Source organism: Rhamphochromis longiceps, linkage group LG6, assembly GCF_057381845.1.
Source record: "Rhamphochromis longiceps isolate RC_006_pf linkage group LG6, R_longiceps_female_GT1.1, whole genome shotgun sequence".
Lineage (NCBI taxonomy): Eukaryota > Metazoa > Chordata > Actinopteri > Cichliformes > Cichlidae > Rhamphochromis > Rhamphochromis longiceps.
The window spans coordinates 35,187,433-35,204,728 of record NC_140562.1 but is presented as its reverse complement, the minus strand read 5'-3'; the positions used below and the strand labels follow the sequence as shown (position 1 = coordinate 35,204,728).

At 39.1% G+C, this 17,296-nt stretch overlaps 1 protein-coding gene, 1 long non-coding RNA gene and 1 pseudogene across 2 annotated transcripts; all 3 read right to left on the bottom strand.

The window, feature by feature from the left end:
* Positions 1-1,471: 1,471 nt before the first annotated feature.
* Positions 1,472-2,336, bottom strand: LOC146668473 (uncharacterized). Its single transcript, XR_014911993.1, has 3 exons — positions 2,044-2,336; positions 1,840-1,957; positions 1,472-1,570 (listed from the first exon to the last, which is right to left on the bottom strand). It is a non-coding gene; the product is annotated as an uncharacterized LOC146668473 (long non-coding RNA).
* Positions 2,337-2,998: 662 nt separating this feature from the next.
* Positions 2,999-9,517, bottom strand: sid4 (secreted immunoglobulin domain 4). The gene is made up of 8 exons (XM_085410401.1): positions 9,411-9,517; positions 7,186-7,341; positions 6,969-7,103; positions 4,530-4,702; positions 4,237-4,423; positions 3,966-4,145; positions 3,599-3,865; positions 2,999-3,505 (listed from the first exon to the last, which is right to left on the bottom strand). The coding sequence occupies exons 1-8, from the start codon at positions 9,457-9,459 to the stop codon at positions 3,501-3,503; spliced, it is 1,152 nt and encodes a 383-aa protein (XP_085266527.1). The 5' UTR covers positions 9,460-9,517; the 3' UTR covers positions 2,999-3,500.
* A 5,921-nt stretch (positions 9,518-15,438) lies between these two features.
* On the bottom strand, positions 15,439-17,296 carry LOC146668471 (pre-B-cell leukemia transcription factor 3-like; annotated as a pseudogene).

Sequence of the window (17,296 nt, the reverse complement as noted above, 5' to 3'; positions counted from 1 at the left end):
TGGTCACAAGGCAATCTCATGCCAAAATGATGACATGTAAACCTTGTGTTTAGGGATTTACGTGAAAACCTTGGGTTTCACAATTTTTTAAAAGCAAGGTGCTGCTATTATAACACTTTCTTCTGTAACTCGCACTATTAGTGCTGAAACATACACAAGTGAAAATACAAAATGAAGGCGAACAAGCCCAAAACTCCAGAATACTGAAAAAAACTGCCAAGCATTCCAAAAGGGGAAATACATGCAAAAAAAAGCACATAAACAAATATGCTTCCCCGGAAATGCTCCATGATGCACAAGGGAGTCAATGACACAATATGACCTCGTGGCAACTTAGAAACTTAGGAGTTCAGACTCAAAGGTCTGTTTACAGTTGGTCTTGCAATTACACTTTAACACAAGCTCAGTGTGCTGTGACAAACTAATTTGAATTGAAAGGATCAAATGATTTTTTTTCAGGAACTGATTTTGTAATTGACAATAGGTAAAATAAAATAGTAATCAAGTTATCCCAACATGCAGCTCCTCACAATTACAGATGTTCAGATATGAAACTGAGCATGTTTTTTGTATAAATGTTGCTAACACATGTTGAAAATTTATGTTTTTGCTTTTTTGTATATTAATATCAAAAATTAAAGTAACAAAAGAGCAATTTTAGAATTTAAAAAAAAAAACACTGTTCATGTGATGTCCAAATTAAGCACATTGTCACTTCCTCTTAGGTCCCAGAAAAAGGAGATGCAATAGTCATGCTGTCATTGCTGAGAGCATTTTTTTTATATAGTTGCATGCTCATTCTTTTTAAACTTATGACCATGCCATCACTGAAACAACTGTGGGAAGCTCTTTAGATCTGGACACAAAACTAAACTGATGGGAATTCACCAAGCAAAGGTCACGACCGTGTGACATTACAAAAACACATTCTTGGCCCAGACTCGTGAGAATTCATATGCTAACTATGACAAATCTGTGCCACTGGTCAAGTGGCTCAAAGAACAAATAATGACGTGAAGACATTTCATGTTTTAAAATGTTAAAAGTCCGTCTCTCTCCGACTTTGTCATGGTCCCCGTGTCTGCTCGGCCAGCTCCAAAAGGCCACATGTGTTTGGTGTACATTCTCCTCTCTCCTCCCCGCCAGGGCGGAGCTCACTGCAGGCTCCCGCCCTTGGCACACACCTGCATCTCGTCAGGCTCTGATTACGGGTTGGACTCTTAAGGCCGGGACGCAGACAGCCTCACCGCTGGATGATTATGCTAGACACATTAGTGAACCTCTGCCTTGAATCCTTAAGCTTTGTAAACTTGCTGCGATCTCTGTGTAACCTTATTTTCTCCTGTGCACAGTTTTCCCCGGACCCGTGACTAACCTGTTGTTTCAACCACTGTAAAGAAGAAGAGCTAGTATGTGTGTGACTCCAATCCCGGACTTCCCTTTCGGACCTAGGACCCCCGTTCCTAGTGATGGGCAGATGAAGCCCCATGAAGCACTGAAGCTTTTCATCCAATTGGTTCACCCCAACGCGAAGCTTCATGAAGCTTCATTTGCTCTAGCAGGACACCTACTGGATGTAAAAATAATAGCTGGTATGAATTTGAAGAGTGTGGCATTTTGCACACAGCCTGTAAATGTCAACAACAAAAGGAGTGTGTAAAACATCTATATTGTAGTGATGCAGTATACTGTGTATATTTATGCTGGCAGTATGGAAAGACAATAAAAACAAAGCACAAATTTAAATATCACACACGTCACTTATTGCATTGTATGATATTGTTATATCATTTAGTAACATTACAGCATGCTATAGTATCATGGCATTTGATGGCTCACCTGGTCTTGCTCCACAATCGGTGTTCCCCTTATTCTCATGCATAGCTCTGTAGTGCCTAAGCATGGATGAGGTGTTGTTGTTATATCCCAGCTCCCTGGCACATAGCAAACACCTCACCTTGTACAAAAGTACAGACAGCCTAACATAGGTTTTATTGCACCATCAGTATTATGAAAATCCATCTTCTGTGGAAATTCACATACCTTGTTGGGAGGAATAAGATCAAAATGTTCCCACACAGGGGAGGACATCCTCCTCTTCTTAGCTGGCTCCATTCTCTCCTGACTTTCTCTCCTCACTCTCATAAACCTCCAAACTGTCTCCAAACTCTCACTAACCGCAACTCTTCATCAAACACCCACATTTTGAATGAAGTCTGAGGGGTTTATATCGCTCTCATAGCTCGCGGAAAAAATTCGAACCGCTTCATGAACCAGTCACGTGGTACAGCCGGGCAGCGAGGCTTCGGACGTCATCATTTTCAGCTCCTCCCATAAATGAAGCAAGCCTCGATACGTGCTTCGCGGAAACGCCCCCTCATTACTCGACACACGCTCCGAAGCCTCGATACAGAACGTCCCATCACTACCCGTTCCCCTCACTGTATATATCTGCACCTGGTGATTGTGTAAATAAACGTTGTTTTCCCCTGAACTCTGCTCTGCGCCTGAGTCCTACTACACCGCATGACAGACTTCGTAATACTATGAAGGAATAAAAACACGTTACTGAACATTATCATTATTAAACTCTGTAATGGAAGATGTTTTTTCATATTTGGTCGGTTATGAATTGGTGACATCTTTGGTACTTATGAAATTTCTTCCACACTACATATAGTATGAGTCTGGGAACACACAGATGTGAACAGGCTGCTGCACAGCTGCTAGGTTGTAATTTTACTTTGGGGGGTTTTTCAGCTATTTTTTCTGTGCATTTTGGTATTTTTTTGTCATTTGTGGATCTGAATCTGAAATATATTTCCTCCCATGTGGTTGTCTTGTATGTTTTTCCCCTTCAGAAGGCACCCTAATGTCTACACGGTCATTTTTACAAGCAATTTTTAAACTCATGGATATCAAATGAGTGGTTTAACTGTTTATGATTGCATTATTATAGCTCAAAACGTGCACAGTCCTAATATAAGTACACTTCAGATTAGACAATTTTGTTTAATATGGTATACAGTGATTTGATTCTTAACAAAGGCTTTTATAATGTTTTGTACATTAGATCAGGAACGTTTCTATCTTGTATCGTTGCATTTTGACAGTGTAAGCTAAGGAGAGGACAAGAAGGGAGGAGGACAGTGTGCAGATGCATTCCAGTGGAAGAAAAAACTCCCACACATACATGCTGTTAGCTGTCAGTCGATGCAGAGTTCCAGTAAAAGCTTCCTGAAAGCTGATACGAGACAACAACAATAGTAGGAGTAAAAATTTTCTGCAAAATATGAAAATTAACCCAACATGCCTAGTAATGCCAAATGTTTAAATCTCAGCATAATTTGCTTAATCAAACATCAATGTAGATGAACCTATTAATTATTTTCTCTGGTTTCTTTCAATTAAACGCCAGAGCGTCGACAGCATTACGATCCATTCTTGCACAAGGTGTAAGCACTGCATAGATGTTTACCAACGAGACACGCTGGGTTTTCTTAAGCTGCAAACAAAACAAAAAAAGCAAGATAGCATTAGAATCTAAAAGAAAGAGATCATTTGTAATCATGAAACCGCTCACTTTAACTCAGCTCACCTCTTATGATCACTCTGGTTGTAGCCTCAGTGGAGCCAATGTGGTTTGTGGCCACACATTTGTATGTTCCACTGTCGCTTTGTTTAACTTTGGCTATCAGGAGCTTTCCGTCATTTGTGAGCTCTGCTGTGGGGGACAGGCTGGGCCGGCCCACCCGACTCCATGTGAACTGAATGGGATGAGTGCCGTGGGCAAGGCATTGCAACTGCAGTGCATCTCCGGGTTGGAGCCTCACCTGATCGGGTAGGATGGTGGTGTATGGGGGTGCTGTGTGGAGAGGAGAAAGATACAATTTTGCTTACCATGAGCAGTGGCAAGGACTCTGGATGTGTGGGATCTGTGTTTAAATATCCTTATGTCCACTCACTCTCCACCTCCATATCTGAGTAAGCTTCACTGTAGCCATGTATGTTAGTCGCGTTACAGATGTATTGTCCCGAGTCTTGGCGCCCCACGCTGGTTAGTGTTAGAACTCCACCATTAACTGTGTGTTTCCATGGCAGTGGAGCTCGTAGCTTGGACCAGGTGATAAGAGGAGGAGGGGAACCTAAAAGGGAAGACCAGATTTGAAGGGCAGAATGAAAACTGAGAAGCAGAACTATGAGTCATCTAAAATATGAGCATTATAGGCATCTTACCACTGGCCTGACACTCTATTGTGACTGTATGTCCCTCCACTGCCGTAATTTCAGTAGGGGTCACTGAAGCTACCGGCGACCCGGGCTCCCTCTCGACAATGATTTCAATTTTGGCCTCAGTCATCCCCTCAGTGTTTTCAGCGAGGCAAATATAAACTCCCGAGTCATCTGGATGTATCGCAGGAAACTGAGAAAACAGAATATCATTTTCTTTTTCATTCATTTGAACTATTTTTCTATCCTAAATGTGAAAATCAGTTTAACCAAAACTTGAGCACAAGTTAGTATTTCACCTTGATGGTGTTGACATCATTTTCTTCAGCGGTAACCAGCTTCAGGGTGGAGCCTTGGCGTTTCCAGGACAGCGTGGGATTTGGCCTGCCTTGGGCACGGCATTCCACCGACACGGCCTCACCTTTCCTGACTCTCAGCGGCCCCGAAGGCGTTAGTCGTACTTTAGGTGCGTCTAAAAGCAAGAAAGGGATACACTACACATACTGAAAACCAGAGGTGTGGACTCGAGTCACATGACTTGGACTCGAGTCAGACTCGAGTCATTAATTTTATGACTTTAGACTTGACTTGAAAAAATGTTCTAAGACTTGTGGCTTGACTTGGACTTTTACACCAATGACCTGGGACTTGAATTGGACTTGAACCGGTTTACTTGAAAAGACTTGATATTTTACCCCAAATATAAAATTTAACATGCATATTATATAGAGATTGAAAATGTGACGTCATTCACGGGTAGAACCGCAAAGGATTCTGGGAACTCGTGGCAAGCGGTACTAGCGCACGCAGGCTTTCAATTAAAATCAGTCACACAGCGATAAAAAGAAACACAAAAATGTCAAGAAGCTGTTGTATTATTAACTGCAATAGCCGGTCGCATGACAGCCACGGGAAGCCGACGGGTAAAGAGATCGGTTGTTATCGGATTACGTCGTGGAAGAGAAATTGTTCGAGCCATGTTTCCGAAGTAACAAAGAGGCGACTGGATTGCAGCCATTCAAAGATCAAATATAACGTCCTAGAACACTCCAGCTCACAGGTTAGTCTGCTCCAAGCATTTCCACAAAGGTCAGTCTGCTGTTGTAGTTAATGCGTCATTTTTCTTAACATAATTGGTGATATAGGTTACAAGCAAGTCTGGCGCTGAACAGAAATTGTCGTGCTATGCTCCTTTATTTATTGTGCATAAATAGTAAATTATCCTGACACAATATTGCGTTTCGCTTCTGTTATTATGGTACATTGACAAAAACACATACTTTTATTCACAGGATAAAACAGGTTTTTTGTATCACTAATTGCCCAGTACGATTACAGCATACAATATTATTGTCACTGCTACATTTCTGTGATGCTACCAGAAATTATTTCCACTACTAATTAATTACCGTTGAGCTCAAAGGTCCTATTAATAAACGGTTAACGAATGTGTATTTATGACGACGATTTGTGAGACTGGTAAACTTATGATACGTACGATGGTCTTTCGTTCTACACGGTGCATTTCAAGGTCCTGCACCCATCCGTCGGTAAACTGTACCTGGGCTTGTTGCAGTGACCGGAAGTTACTAAACTTCATGAGTGTATGCACTCACTCCAAGAACCGTATGATTATAAATATGCATATAAATATGCTAAGATGAGATAGCTGACTTCATCTAACTAGCAAATGTTTTCCAGGCTACGTTGGTGATACAGTTTTTTTTAATGTGTATGATATTTTTGTCATGCAATTTTAAAGCTGGTCCTACAACCGCATCCAAGAATAACATGCGGCTTATCTCAGAACTGTCGGTGAAAATTATTCTTGGAGCTAGGTTTAATTCAGCTGCATTTTAAAGAGGTGCAATTTCACAATTTGTGTATATTTTCTAAGTTCACTATTTTGTATGTGTTGAGAAAAACACAGATTTTAAAATTACATGGTCTAATATTTACATTTAGCATAACTGCAACATTATTTTTTCGTTTGTTTTTTTTAAAGACTCGAAAGGACTTGAAATTCAAAGTTTCAGACTTGTGACTTGACTCGGACTTTTACACCAGTGACTTGAGACTCGACTCTGACTTGCCTGACATTACTTGAGACTTGACTTGAGACTTGAGGATAAAGACTTGAGACTTACTTGAGACTTGCAAAACAATGACTTGGTCCCACCTCTGCTGAAAACTCTAAATATGCCTTTTTTCCCCTTTTTTTCTTTTTTACAAAAGACTGACAGCAAACAGTTGGTTATGTATGCCTACAGCACTGTAATACGTAGTTTGCTCCTATATGATGTTGGTGTCAGTGCAGAACCAGTTCTGCTTTGGTTCCTTTAAAAGAACCAGCCCACATTTCAATATAATGTTACATAGAATTCAATAGCAGAGCTTAAACTAATTTGGGAAGAAAATCATGGCGTATCTTTGAGAGAATTTGTGGAGATAGCGGTTACCATAGCTACTGTTTCCAGCGTCGGGTCCCAACGCTGTCTGATCTCACCACCAGCACCGGTCTTTTTACTCAGTGAAACCCTAAACATTTTATTTTTAACATCATTTTTTTCCTAAAGTTTCATTAAATACTAATTTACCCTTCATTAACAAAAGTTATAGTAAATTTTTACAGGGTTATGTGTCATTGAAAACATCTGTATATAAAATGTGTTTCCAGGGAACCCACGCTTTCTGGTTTTGCACAGTTGGGAAAAACTGGACTTTGAATACAAGCTCACATTTGACGGTCAGCATAACGCTGGCGGTGCTGCGGCCGGCAGCGGAGGACACCATACATCGGTACTGCCCGTGGTTTCCAGGTACAGCGCTAGTAACCGTGAGCACAGACCCATCAGGACCGACTTTTATGTTGTCTACAGGGAAACAGGGAGACTTAAGTTAGACCTTACAAATGCTGTACAATAGTGATTGTTTTAACATGTTGTCTGTCCTGACCTGGTAATGCTTGGTTGTTGGCCTTTTTCCACTGTACCTCGAGTGGCCGTGGGTTAGAGTCTGTCAGTTTTACATTGCACCTAAAACTGACAGACTCTCCTTTGCGCACAGTAGCAGCTCGTGGCTCCACTGAGATGACGGGAGCCTGACCAGCCACTGCACAGAGAAACACAACTATCAGCACACAGTAAATACATACTTTAATTAAATAAACTTTGTGGCCACACACTTTATTATTTTAAGTATTTTAAGTAATGAATCTGCAATGACTTATAGTTCAGGCAGTCTTTTTTCTCAGAATATAAACATAATAGTGCTTTCATTGTTAATTCAGTTATATTCTATTTAGGAAATACTTGGCTTGGACATTAAATGTAGGTTGCAGTGTTTGTGCTGCTTTACGGTCATATTAGCAACAGGTCACTGAGGTTACTGTAGAGTTTAATGACTCCTGGCCAGTGTTCATGTTCACAGTTCAGAACACAGTTCACATTCAGTGTTAATTAAATTGCTGTTCCTGTAGCTATACTAGCTTTTGATGTAGTGTCAGCATATTGCAAAGAGCTCTAGATTTTATTACAAAATTCAAAAAATAAACCAGGTTATTTATAGTCACTTTGTGTGAATGATTAGTTGTTATTATTATTAAGTCATCCAAACTAATATAAAGTACATTTATAAAGTGCAGATTATCTGTCATGTTCATTTTACTGCTCAATTTAGGTAATGGCTTATTTCAATTCTTCATTCTTGCATTTTTCTAGGAACTGAGTTTGAATACTTATACTGCGTGTAAGAATACACGTACGTCTTTGTGAACCTTTTGACACATCTGGGTAAAACACAGAGTACACAAACGCGAGCCCAAAGCAAACAACCCGAACAAATATTCAGACTGAACGGGCAGTCGATGACGAAACAACAATGTACAAAAGATGAGGTATTTTTCTCAATGAAGACTTTGCTGAATAACATCAGAACATTGTTAGATGTGTTTAATTTATCTAAATCACACGTGGAGTTTGAGATAGCTGTCCCTTATATTTAAGTCTGGGGAGAAAAAAGTCTGTTTCAACATGTCTGTGAAGGTTCTCAGTCATCCAGGTCATCGTAGTCAAAGGAGCTTGCAAAGAAAAGCGTCTGGACTTCTTTAAGTTACTTGAAGACGTTTCACCTCTCATCCGAGAAGCTTCTTCAGTTCTAAGGTCAAATGGTGGAGAGTCCCAGATATAAACCTAGTGGGAGTAACCCCCCACAGAGGGACAAAAGGACCCCATGATGATTTCAACATGTTTGTTTCAACAGTTAATGCCTATCAGTATTTTGCTTAGAAAGTACTTTTATTCCAATGGGAACTACTGCAGTCTGTGAATAATCCCCAGTGAATCTTGCAGGTATTTTTATTCCAGTGGGTTCAATCTTGTTTCAGTTAGGCCTTTAAAGTACTTAAACAGACATTGTGTTGCCATCTTCCAACAAATGCCTTTCTCCTCTTTCATTAACCCTCCTGCCATCCTTTAAAAAACTCACACCCATCACCCTAGGGACCATTCTCAGCCACGCCATAAAAAGACCATATATCCATATTTTATTCCACTTTAAATTAGCCAACCTTGTAAAACTACTTCTCCCTGAAATATTCATGTAAAGTTTTAATTATATTTTCGTTGTTTTAACCCTTCAAATCCCAGTGTTATTACATGAGCGCCCTGTGTTATAAGCCCCAAAAACCAAAAAACGAAACTAAATATTTCCACAAAAAACCAGTTGAAGTAATATGTGATTGTCATTATAAGTAGGCCTTTAGATGGACCAAAGATTGGCACCAACATACATTTTGACCTGCCATTATTTTTTTTGCATTTTTTTTGCAATTTAAAAATTAAAACTTCAAAGCCCTGAGTCTTCATTGACATCCAAGAAAAGAAGAAAAAATAAAATCATATGATGATAATTTGGGGTTGAAAAATAGCGTTTATAATGGAAGTCAATGGGCAGAAAATGGTCCCCAGGGTGATGGGTGTGGGGATTTCTGCTGCTCAGCCATTTTAGGCTGATTTAAGGAATTCACACTGGAATATTAACATTGACAGGTAAAAACTATCCTGTGGCAAGTTTGGTTATATTCCACTGAACACAGTGGAAATGGCAGCCATTTAACACATAGCAGTGGCACAAAAAGGTCCCAAGAAGGCAGGAAGGTTAAATCAAATGAAATGACTCACCTGAGTATATTAGAGAGAACAGGATCAGAGCCCCACGTGATAAATCCATGATGAACACAGAGCAGACTAACTTTCTCTGCTGTGCAACCTCGCTGTCTGTCTTTCTGTCTGTGCCTCTTATCACTTTCAACCTTTAACCCCTTACCCTATTCAAATATCCTCTACAAATGCCAGTTAGCTATTAAACGGTTATATTTTTACAATCTTTTTCAGTTAATTATTTTCTGATTCTGGTGACCTGAATGATATATCTTTTGAGCCAAGACCACGCCAACTAAAACAACTAATTTCACACAGTTGACAAGCACTGAACTTGCAGGAGATATATGGGGAAAAACACCGGAATTAGATTTAGTGAGTGTTTTATTAATTATTTATAAGTCTGTCGAACTACAGGAGGACTGTGATTTTACTGCTATGCTTTAGAGGATTATTCTGCTTTCCAAGAAAATAACATTCCTGCAGTGAAAAGCCTCCGTGTGTCTGTATTGATTGGTGAGCTTGGTGATAGTGGCTGATGAAACTGATTTTTCAGGACTGTGAAAACAGAGCTGCCCTTGTTTTTGTACTGTGTGCAGATAATGACAGTCATTTATATGGAATGTCACCAGATATCACTCATAAGAACATTATTGTTTGTCATATTAGATAAGCTCATATCAACATTTTAACATGTAACTCTAATAGAACTACTGTTGGAATAATAAGCTGGTGGTTTTTATTGGATAAAATATAAAATGCCATGTAGCAAATAATGAGTAACATATTTACAGATCAACAAATTACTGTAACTAAAGAATAATAAAAACTGTTTTAAATTACTTAAATACTAAAAAACTAACATTCCACGGTATCAGCATGGTCATTTATCATACAAATTATTGATTACACTGTGTAGCACTCACTTCATTATCAGATATTTCACAGAAACAGTCCACCCTGGCAGCTCTCACTCTCTAACTTAATCAGTTTGTCCTCTTACTCAAATGTCTTTTGAGGACTGATTTTCTAATCCTGGAAGAAGAGATTTTCACAACATTCTCCTGTTTTAAAATGAACATTAAATTAGCCAAAACATTAAAACCGGGATCAGTATACAGTTCTGATCTGGATGATGTGATTGCAGTTATATGGGAACGTCTGATTCACTTTTTCAGTGAATTCAGTTCTGCAGTTAATCAATCCCTATGCTTTAGTTTGGCACAAAGAAGTCACAACTTCTTTTTATACTAACCTGTATGTGTTCAGCTGAAATCCTTGTCAGACAAACACACTACCAGTCAAAAGTTTGGACACACTTTCTCATTTAATGGTTTTTCTTTATTTTTATGACTATTTACATTGTAAATCCTCACTGAAGGCATCAAAACTACGAATGAACACATATGGAAGAATGTAGTGAACAAAAAAGTGTGAAATAACTTAAGCATATTTTATATTTTTGGATTCTTAAAAACAGCCACGCTTTGCTTTGATTACTGCTTTGCACACCCTTGCCATTCCCTCGATGAGCTTCATGAGGTAGTCACCTGACATGGTTTTCCAACAGTCCTCTAGGAGTTCCCAGAGATGCTGAGCATTTGTTGGCCCTTCTGCCTTCACTCTGCGGTCCATCTCATCCCAAACCATCCTGATCGGGTTTAGGTCAGGTTACTGTGGAGGCCAGACCATCACTCTCCCTCTTGGTCAAATAGCCCTTACACAGCCTGGAGGTTGTCCTGTTGAATAATACATGACGGTCCAACTGAATGCAAACCTGATGGGATGGCATGTTGCTGTAGGATGCTTTGGTAGCCATGCTGGTTCAATCTGTCTTCAATTTTGAATAAATCCCCAACAGTGTCACCAGCAAAGCACCCGCACACCATCACACCTCCTCCATTCTTTATGGTGGGAACCATGCATGTAGAGACCATCTGTTCACCTTCCTTTTCTGTGTCGCACAAAGACACGGCAGGTGGAACCGAAGATCTCAAACTAGGGCTCATCAGACCAAAACACAGATTTCTACTCGTCTATGTGTTTCTTGGCCCAAACAATTCTCTTCTGCTTGTTGCTTTTCCTTAGTAGTGTTTTCTTAGCGGCTATTAGACCATAAAGGCCTGATTCACGCAGTCTCCTCTGAACAGCTGATGCAGAGATGTGTGTGCTACTGGAACTCTGAGTGGCATTGATCTGGGCTCTAATCTGAGTTGCTGCAATTTCTGAAACTGGTTACTCAGATGAATTATCCACAGCAGCGGTGGTGATTCTTGATCTTTCCTGGGGCGGTGCTCACGTGAGCCAGTTTTGTCGTAGCGCTTGATGGATTTTGCGACTGCGCTTTGGGACACACTCAAAGTTTTAGCAATTTTCCAGACTGACTGACCTTTAGTTCTTAAAGTAATGATGGACTGTCATTTGTCTTTACTTAGCTGACTGGTTCTTGCCATAATATGAATTATAACAGCTGTCAAACAGGGCTGTCAGCTGTGCACCAACCTGACTTCTGCACAGCACAACTGATTGTGCTCATCTGCTATTTTGAAGAATCTAAAATATAAAACACAAGTTTTGAGTTATTTATCAGTTTTTTCTTTGCTACATAATTCCATATATCTTGCTTCATATATTTGAAGTCTTCAGTATCTACATTGTACAAAGTAGTAAAAATAAAAAAATAAAAAAACATCAAATGAGAAGGTGTGTCCAAACTTTTGACTGGTAGTGTATAAGAGATATATTTCATGATTGTAAAACATATTACCATGGTTATTTTACTGGATCAGGATAAACAAAGATCACGTTTTGGACAAGATCACTAGTCCAAAATCTATATACAAAGAATCTCCAAGAATAAATAATAAGAATTTGATTTGCTGACATTCACCACAGTGACTTTTTTTTTTTTTAAGTCTGAATAAATAAAGAAAAGAGACGCCAAGAGACAATAAAATTTTGTGAGTATACATGACCTGGTTACAAAGTCCCCAGATGCCAATTTAGATGCAGTGACATGTGAATGCCCTCTAGTGGTGTGGAGAGTGGATTGCGCACAGAAGCAGCACTGAATGTTCTAGAATGAGACCACAACCCCCTTTCCTCATAATGGTTAAGTAAAAATACTTACCTGTTTAAAGATGAGAGAATTTGAATTTATTAAAATCATATTATACCAAGTTTGTGTCCAAAGCGACTCTACAGAAACTTGTTGAATGACAACGGCTTTATTTGTTAAGTGATGTTTGTCTTGTTATGTGCTTTTATAAAAAGAAAGAAAGATACAATCATAGCTTCAAAACCTAAAAAGAACAGCATGCATCTTTTGCTTTATTAATAGGCTACAGCGTTAAGATGAAAGGTCCACATCTGGTTTAACACCACATGCAGGCTCTAGTCCTTTTTTTAAGTTATTTTCATTTTTATGATTAAAAAGATAGTAGTGTCAGCACAATTAAAATGTGAGAGGTTAAAAGAGAATCCCAGAAAGAGGTGTACAAAAGCACCACAAATCCAAATAAAAGAAAAGTTTGGGGGAAGATCTGTCCGTGTTCGTTTGTGACGCCACTTGACGCTGGCCTAGTGGGGAAGGGATAGTAGTAGTAGTACGTAGTACCTGGTCAGGTTCACAGTCCATCACACACCATCAAGCTAAAATACCTATGATGAAATTCTAATCGATACTGTAGAAGGAGTAAAGATTCTTGTAAACAACAAAGGGACAGACAGCAGACGCCACTCTGCGAAATAAGTGACGTAAGCCTATCATTCATTCAAACAGATGATCTAAAAATCCTGCTTATGTGTGTTTAAGTGTTCGGTCAATAAATCTGATTCTGATACAACAAAAAGCCATAGCCATGACTTTAACCACTATTAGTTTACAGCTGACGCTTCACTTTTAGTGAAATTTATAAGTACGTTTTTGGTCGATGACACACAAGATGCCAGAGAAGTGCAGACTTCAGCTTTTTTTGCAGGGTTTCACAAATATACTGCATTGACTGTTTGGAAATTACAGCCATTTTTATACAAAGTAAATACGGAATTCATTTGTAACAAAATGATATTTCAGTTTGAGCTACGATTTTTACAATGATGACGACTTTTTAGTCTTGATCTGTAATCTAATGTTAATTAACACCAACTCTTAAGGAGCATCAAAACACTCAGTGAAAAAAATTAAAGCTCATTTGAGAGGTTGTTAATGTGCACAGTTATGCAAATCAGACGGCAATTACAAGGCAGTTTCAGGTAGCATCTCCCATTCATAGTGTCTAACAAGTGCTATGACAGCCTTCGTATCTTCACATCCAGCTTAACCTCTGCAGGAATTAGAGAAACGCACCGCAGTACACCAACGCTGTGATCACTTTATAAGGCACACCAGTGAACCGTATTACTGTAGAGCACTAGTACTACACTGGTCTCATACAACAGTATTTTTAAGATGTTCAGTATTGCATAATTAAAGTATAAGTAGATAGCAATTAGCAGACCGATGTGCCACACTGACAACTACATCACATGTAATCCAGAAACGCGATATTTAACACATTTCTAATGTAGCCCACCCGAAGTGTTTCCATGTATGTGTGTGTGTGAGCTTCTCCAAAGCCAGTAGATCACAAACAGTAAAGATCAGAGTATCCCAAACCCCCAGTTTTTCTCTGTGCCTGCACTGCTCATTTATCGCCCTCTGTGATGCTCCCTGATGATACTTTACATAATTTGCTGTGTGTAGTTGTGGATTCTGGCACATATTAATAATATGATCCAAAGAAATAAGATTAAGAATTCATACAATATAATTGGTTGGATATCATTAACAGCCACAGCTGCACACAGGCAAGCATCCTAGCTGCAGTATGAATATTTAACAGCACATTTCAAAGTGCACTTTTTTTTGACGGCCCCCAAAAGATCTTTTTTGTTCCAACAATCCTGCTGCTAGTTCTGAACTCAGCCCCGCTATTTTCCTCTCATATTTTATAAGTCTCACTTTCAGTTTGTGTTGTTCACATTCATTTAAACTACCTCTGTAAAAAAGAGCATAAAATAACAGATAAATAACAGAAGATTAACAGAAGAATTCATGCTGGTTCATTTGATTAACAAGGTCCAAAAGGACAGTTATTCATCGCAACACTTAAACGTCATTATTGTTAGTATTGTTTTACCACATTGAAAGGTGTATCCCTAAAATTTACTGGTGAGGCATAAGAGTGCATCGTTATTTGTATTTAACAAAAAGCCAGTATTTTCCAAAATCTCAAACAACTTAGTGCAGTTTATACTGACTTGGTCATACAGAAGGTTGTGAGCTTAGCACCTCTCAGGAAAACTATAGTAAAAAGAAGTATCCTGTGTTTTTGAGAAAATAAAAGACATTTTCTTAATTAATTACCTTGCTATGTCAACATAAATAAAGTATTTTCTTATCTTAAGATGAGCTGATTGGAAAGCATATGATCACTTCTATGCTGGTTTCCAAATTCTACCAAACTATTTTTGTTACACACACGCGCACGCGCCTTTCTTTGTGTCATCTTTTCCAGCCCTCATTTTCCCCTCATGTCCGATTTTGTGAATCTGGGCTCTCTTAGTTTGAAAATAAGCAGGTGAGACAACTACTTAACTTGGAAACTCTGAATCCTTCTTGCTGCCACCCTTAAGCTTCCTGTTTCCAAGCTAACTGAGGTAATACCAAGGAGTACGGTGCAGTTTGTACTTTTTGGGGGTGTTTTTTTTCAATAAGGAAAAAGTTGCCGACTGATATTAAATTACGAATCTTTCCTGCCTAGTTAAATATAGATTTGTTCACTTACTGCAAATTCAAAATGAGTTTGGAATAAATGCAGGATAAGAAAAGCAGGAGTATTATTGTGAGTCTAAAGTCACTGAGTCAGTCTTTCTTTTTCCATATAAACAATTAGACCTATTTAAACATTGCATCATCTCAACCCCTGGCGCAGATTCCTTATGTCAATAATAACAGATTTGATGATCCTGTTGCTCCCATGTATTTCTCAGTTAAAAGCGTCTGTTGTTATGACGCTCCTCCTGCAGTAGCACTTCTAGCCTTTTCACCATCTGAGCATTTGGAGGAGAGCATCATCAAAAATCATCAAGAAAGCCAGCAGAGAATGAGTTTTGGAAAAATACCATGGCAAACTGTTGGGGATAGAGTATGACACACTGAGCACAAGAGCAGGAGAGGGAGAAAGAGAGATGCATTAATGACAAGTTTCATGAGGACGGGAGAAAATGTAGACAAACTAGTGTACATCCTGCTTATGTGTCTCCAATCTCTCTCGCTCTCTGCCACAGACGTGTCATCTGTCATGTCATGTGAGTCACTACCTAAGATATGAATAGCAAATTAAATCTTCAAAAGGGATACAGTTTATTTGCAGTCTTGTTTAAATCCCTTATCCTTACACACTGACTGACTAAGAGTCATTCAAATGTAATAAAAAGTCAACTTTAAGCCTAAAATTAACCACAATAATGAATTTGATGAGAGCAGAAGTCTTGTATTAGCATGCAATGTGTCTTTACTGGTTGATAAATATAGAAAGAAAGCTACATATGCATCTTACCTGTATTTTCTTTGGTCTCACAGGACGCTGAAGAGGGCAGGCTTCATTCTGTGGCAGTTTAAAGCATGTTTCCTTTCATGGAAAATCATAGAATGTAGCAGAAAGACAAAAGAGTCTGCATTAAAAAACAATTCTTTGTTATTATTAGTCATAAAAAAAATGCTCTTATCTTACAGATAAAGCAATTTTCCACAAATGAACTTTGACCCTGGAGTCTTCTGTTGATAAACCATCAGAGGTGAGAACGCAGACATACTTTGCACGGTCACCTGCCCGATGCAAAGTTTTTGCTATGACTAATTGCAGCCGTGTGACAGAAACAGTAACAATACTGATCATTTTTCAGTAAATTTACAGTAAATCAAGCACCCAGAAGACAAAACCAGAGTATTTCTGGTTTTTATTTCGGCAGCCTCGCCTCTGTCAGTGCGCCCCAGGGCAGCTGTGGCTACAACGTAGCTTGCCATCGCCAGTGTGTGAATGTGTGTGTGAATGGGTGAATGACTGAATGTAGTGTAAAGCGCTTTGGGGTCCTATGGACTAGAAAAGCGCTATACAAATGCAGGCCATTTACCATTTACCATTTATTTTTTTGCTAGAAAATGCTAAGTCTTTGGAAGCCAATAAAAGGAGAGGAGCTAAAATGTCTTGTTTCAGATGGTGGAAGAACGAATGGATTGCTGCCGAAGTCCAGTATTCTAAAGATTCATGAATGGCACTGTGTGTTGAAGGGGTTCCGGCAGTCTTATAAGTAAATTACAGCAGATACACTGTGAATACACTCATATAATAAATAAAAAAATTCAGATCAAGAACTCCTTACTCAGATCAAATCCTTTCTCATTTTTTCTCTGGTTTATTTAGTCATTATTTAGCATTACTGCCATGTTGGTCAATGAATCACAGGTGACTTACAAACTCAGCTTTGTATTTATAGTGAGATGATGGATCCTGTTGGTCTGGGCTATGGGATAAAGATGGAGATATTCTGAGGTGCAAAAGGATTCAGCAGTATTGGGGATTGGTAGTTTCAGTGTGTGATGAGTGAGAAGTGGAACCACCATTCAACTCGGAGGGATACCGAATCCCTCCAATCCAGTGTCTCAAATCTAATTCTCACGTTGTACCTCTGTTATTACCTGGCCTGGGCCTCATCATCTCATCTGTGATGATCTGCTGGAGGATGTCGCCGATGTCCTGCAGCGGTTGGCAATTGTTATGGCATTTCCTATTATTGTGTGGCTTATCCACTTCCTCTCCAGTTAAACCAATATGACACAATATCTGGTGGGCTCTGTTCTCCAT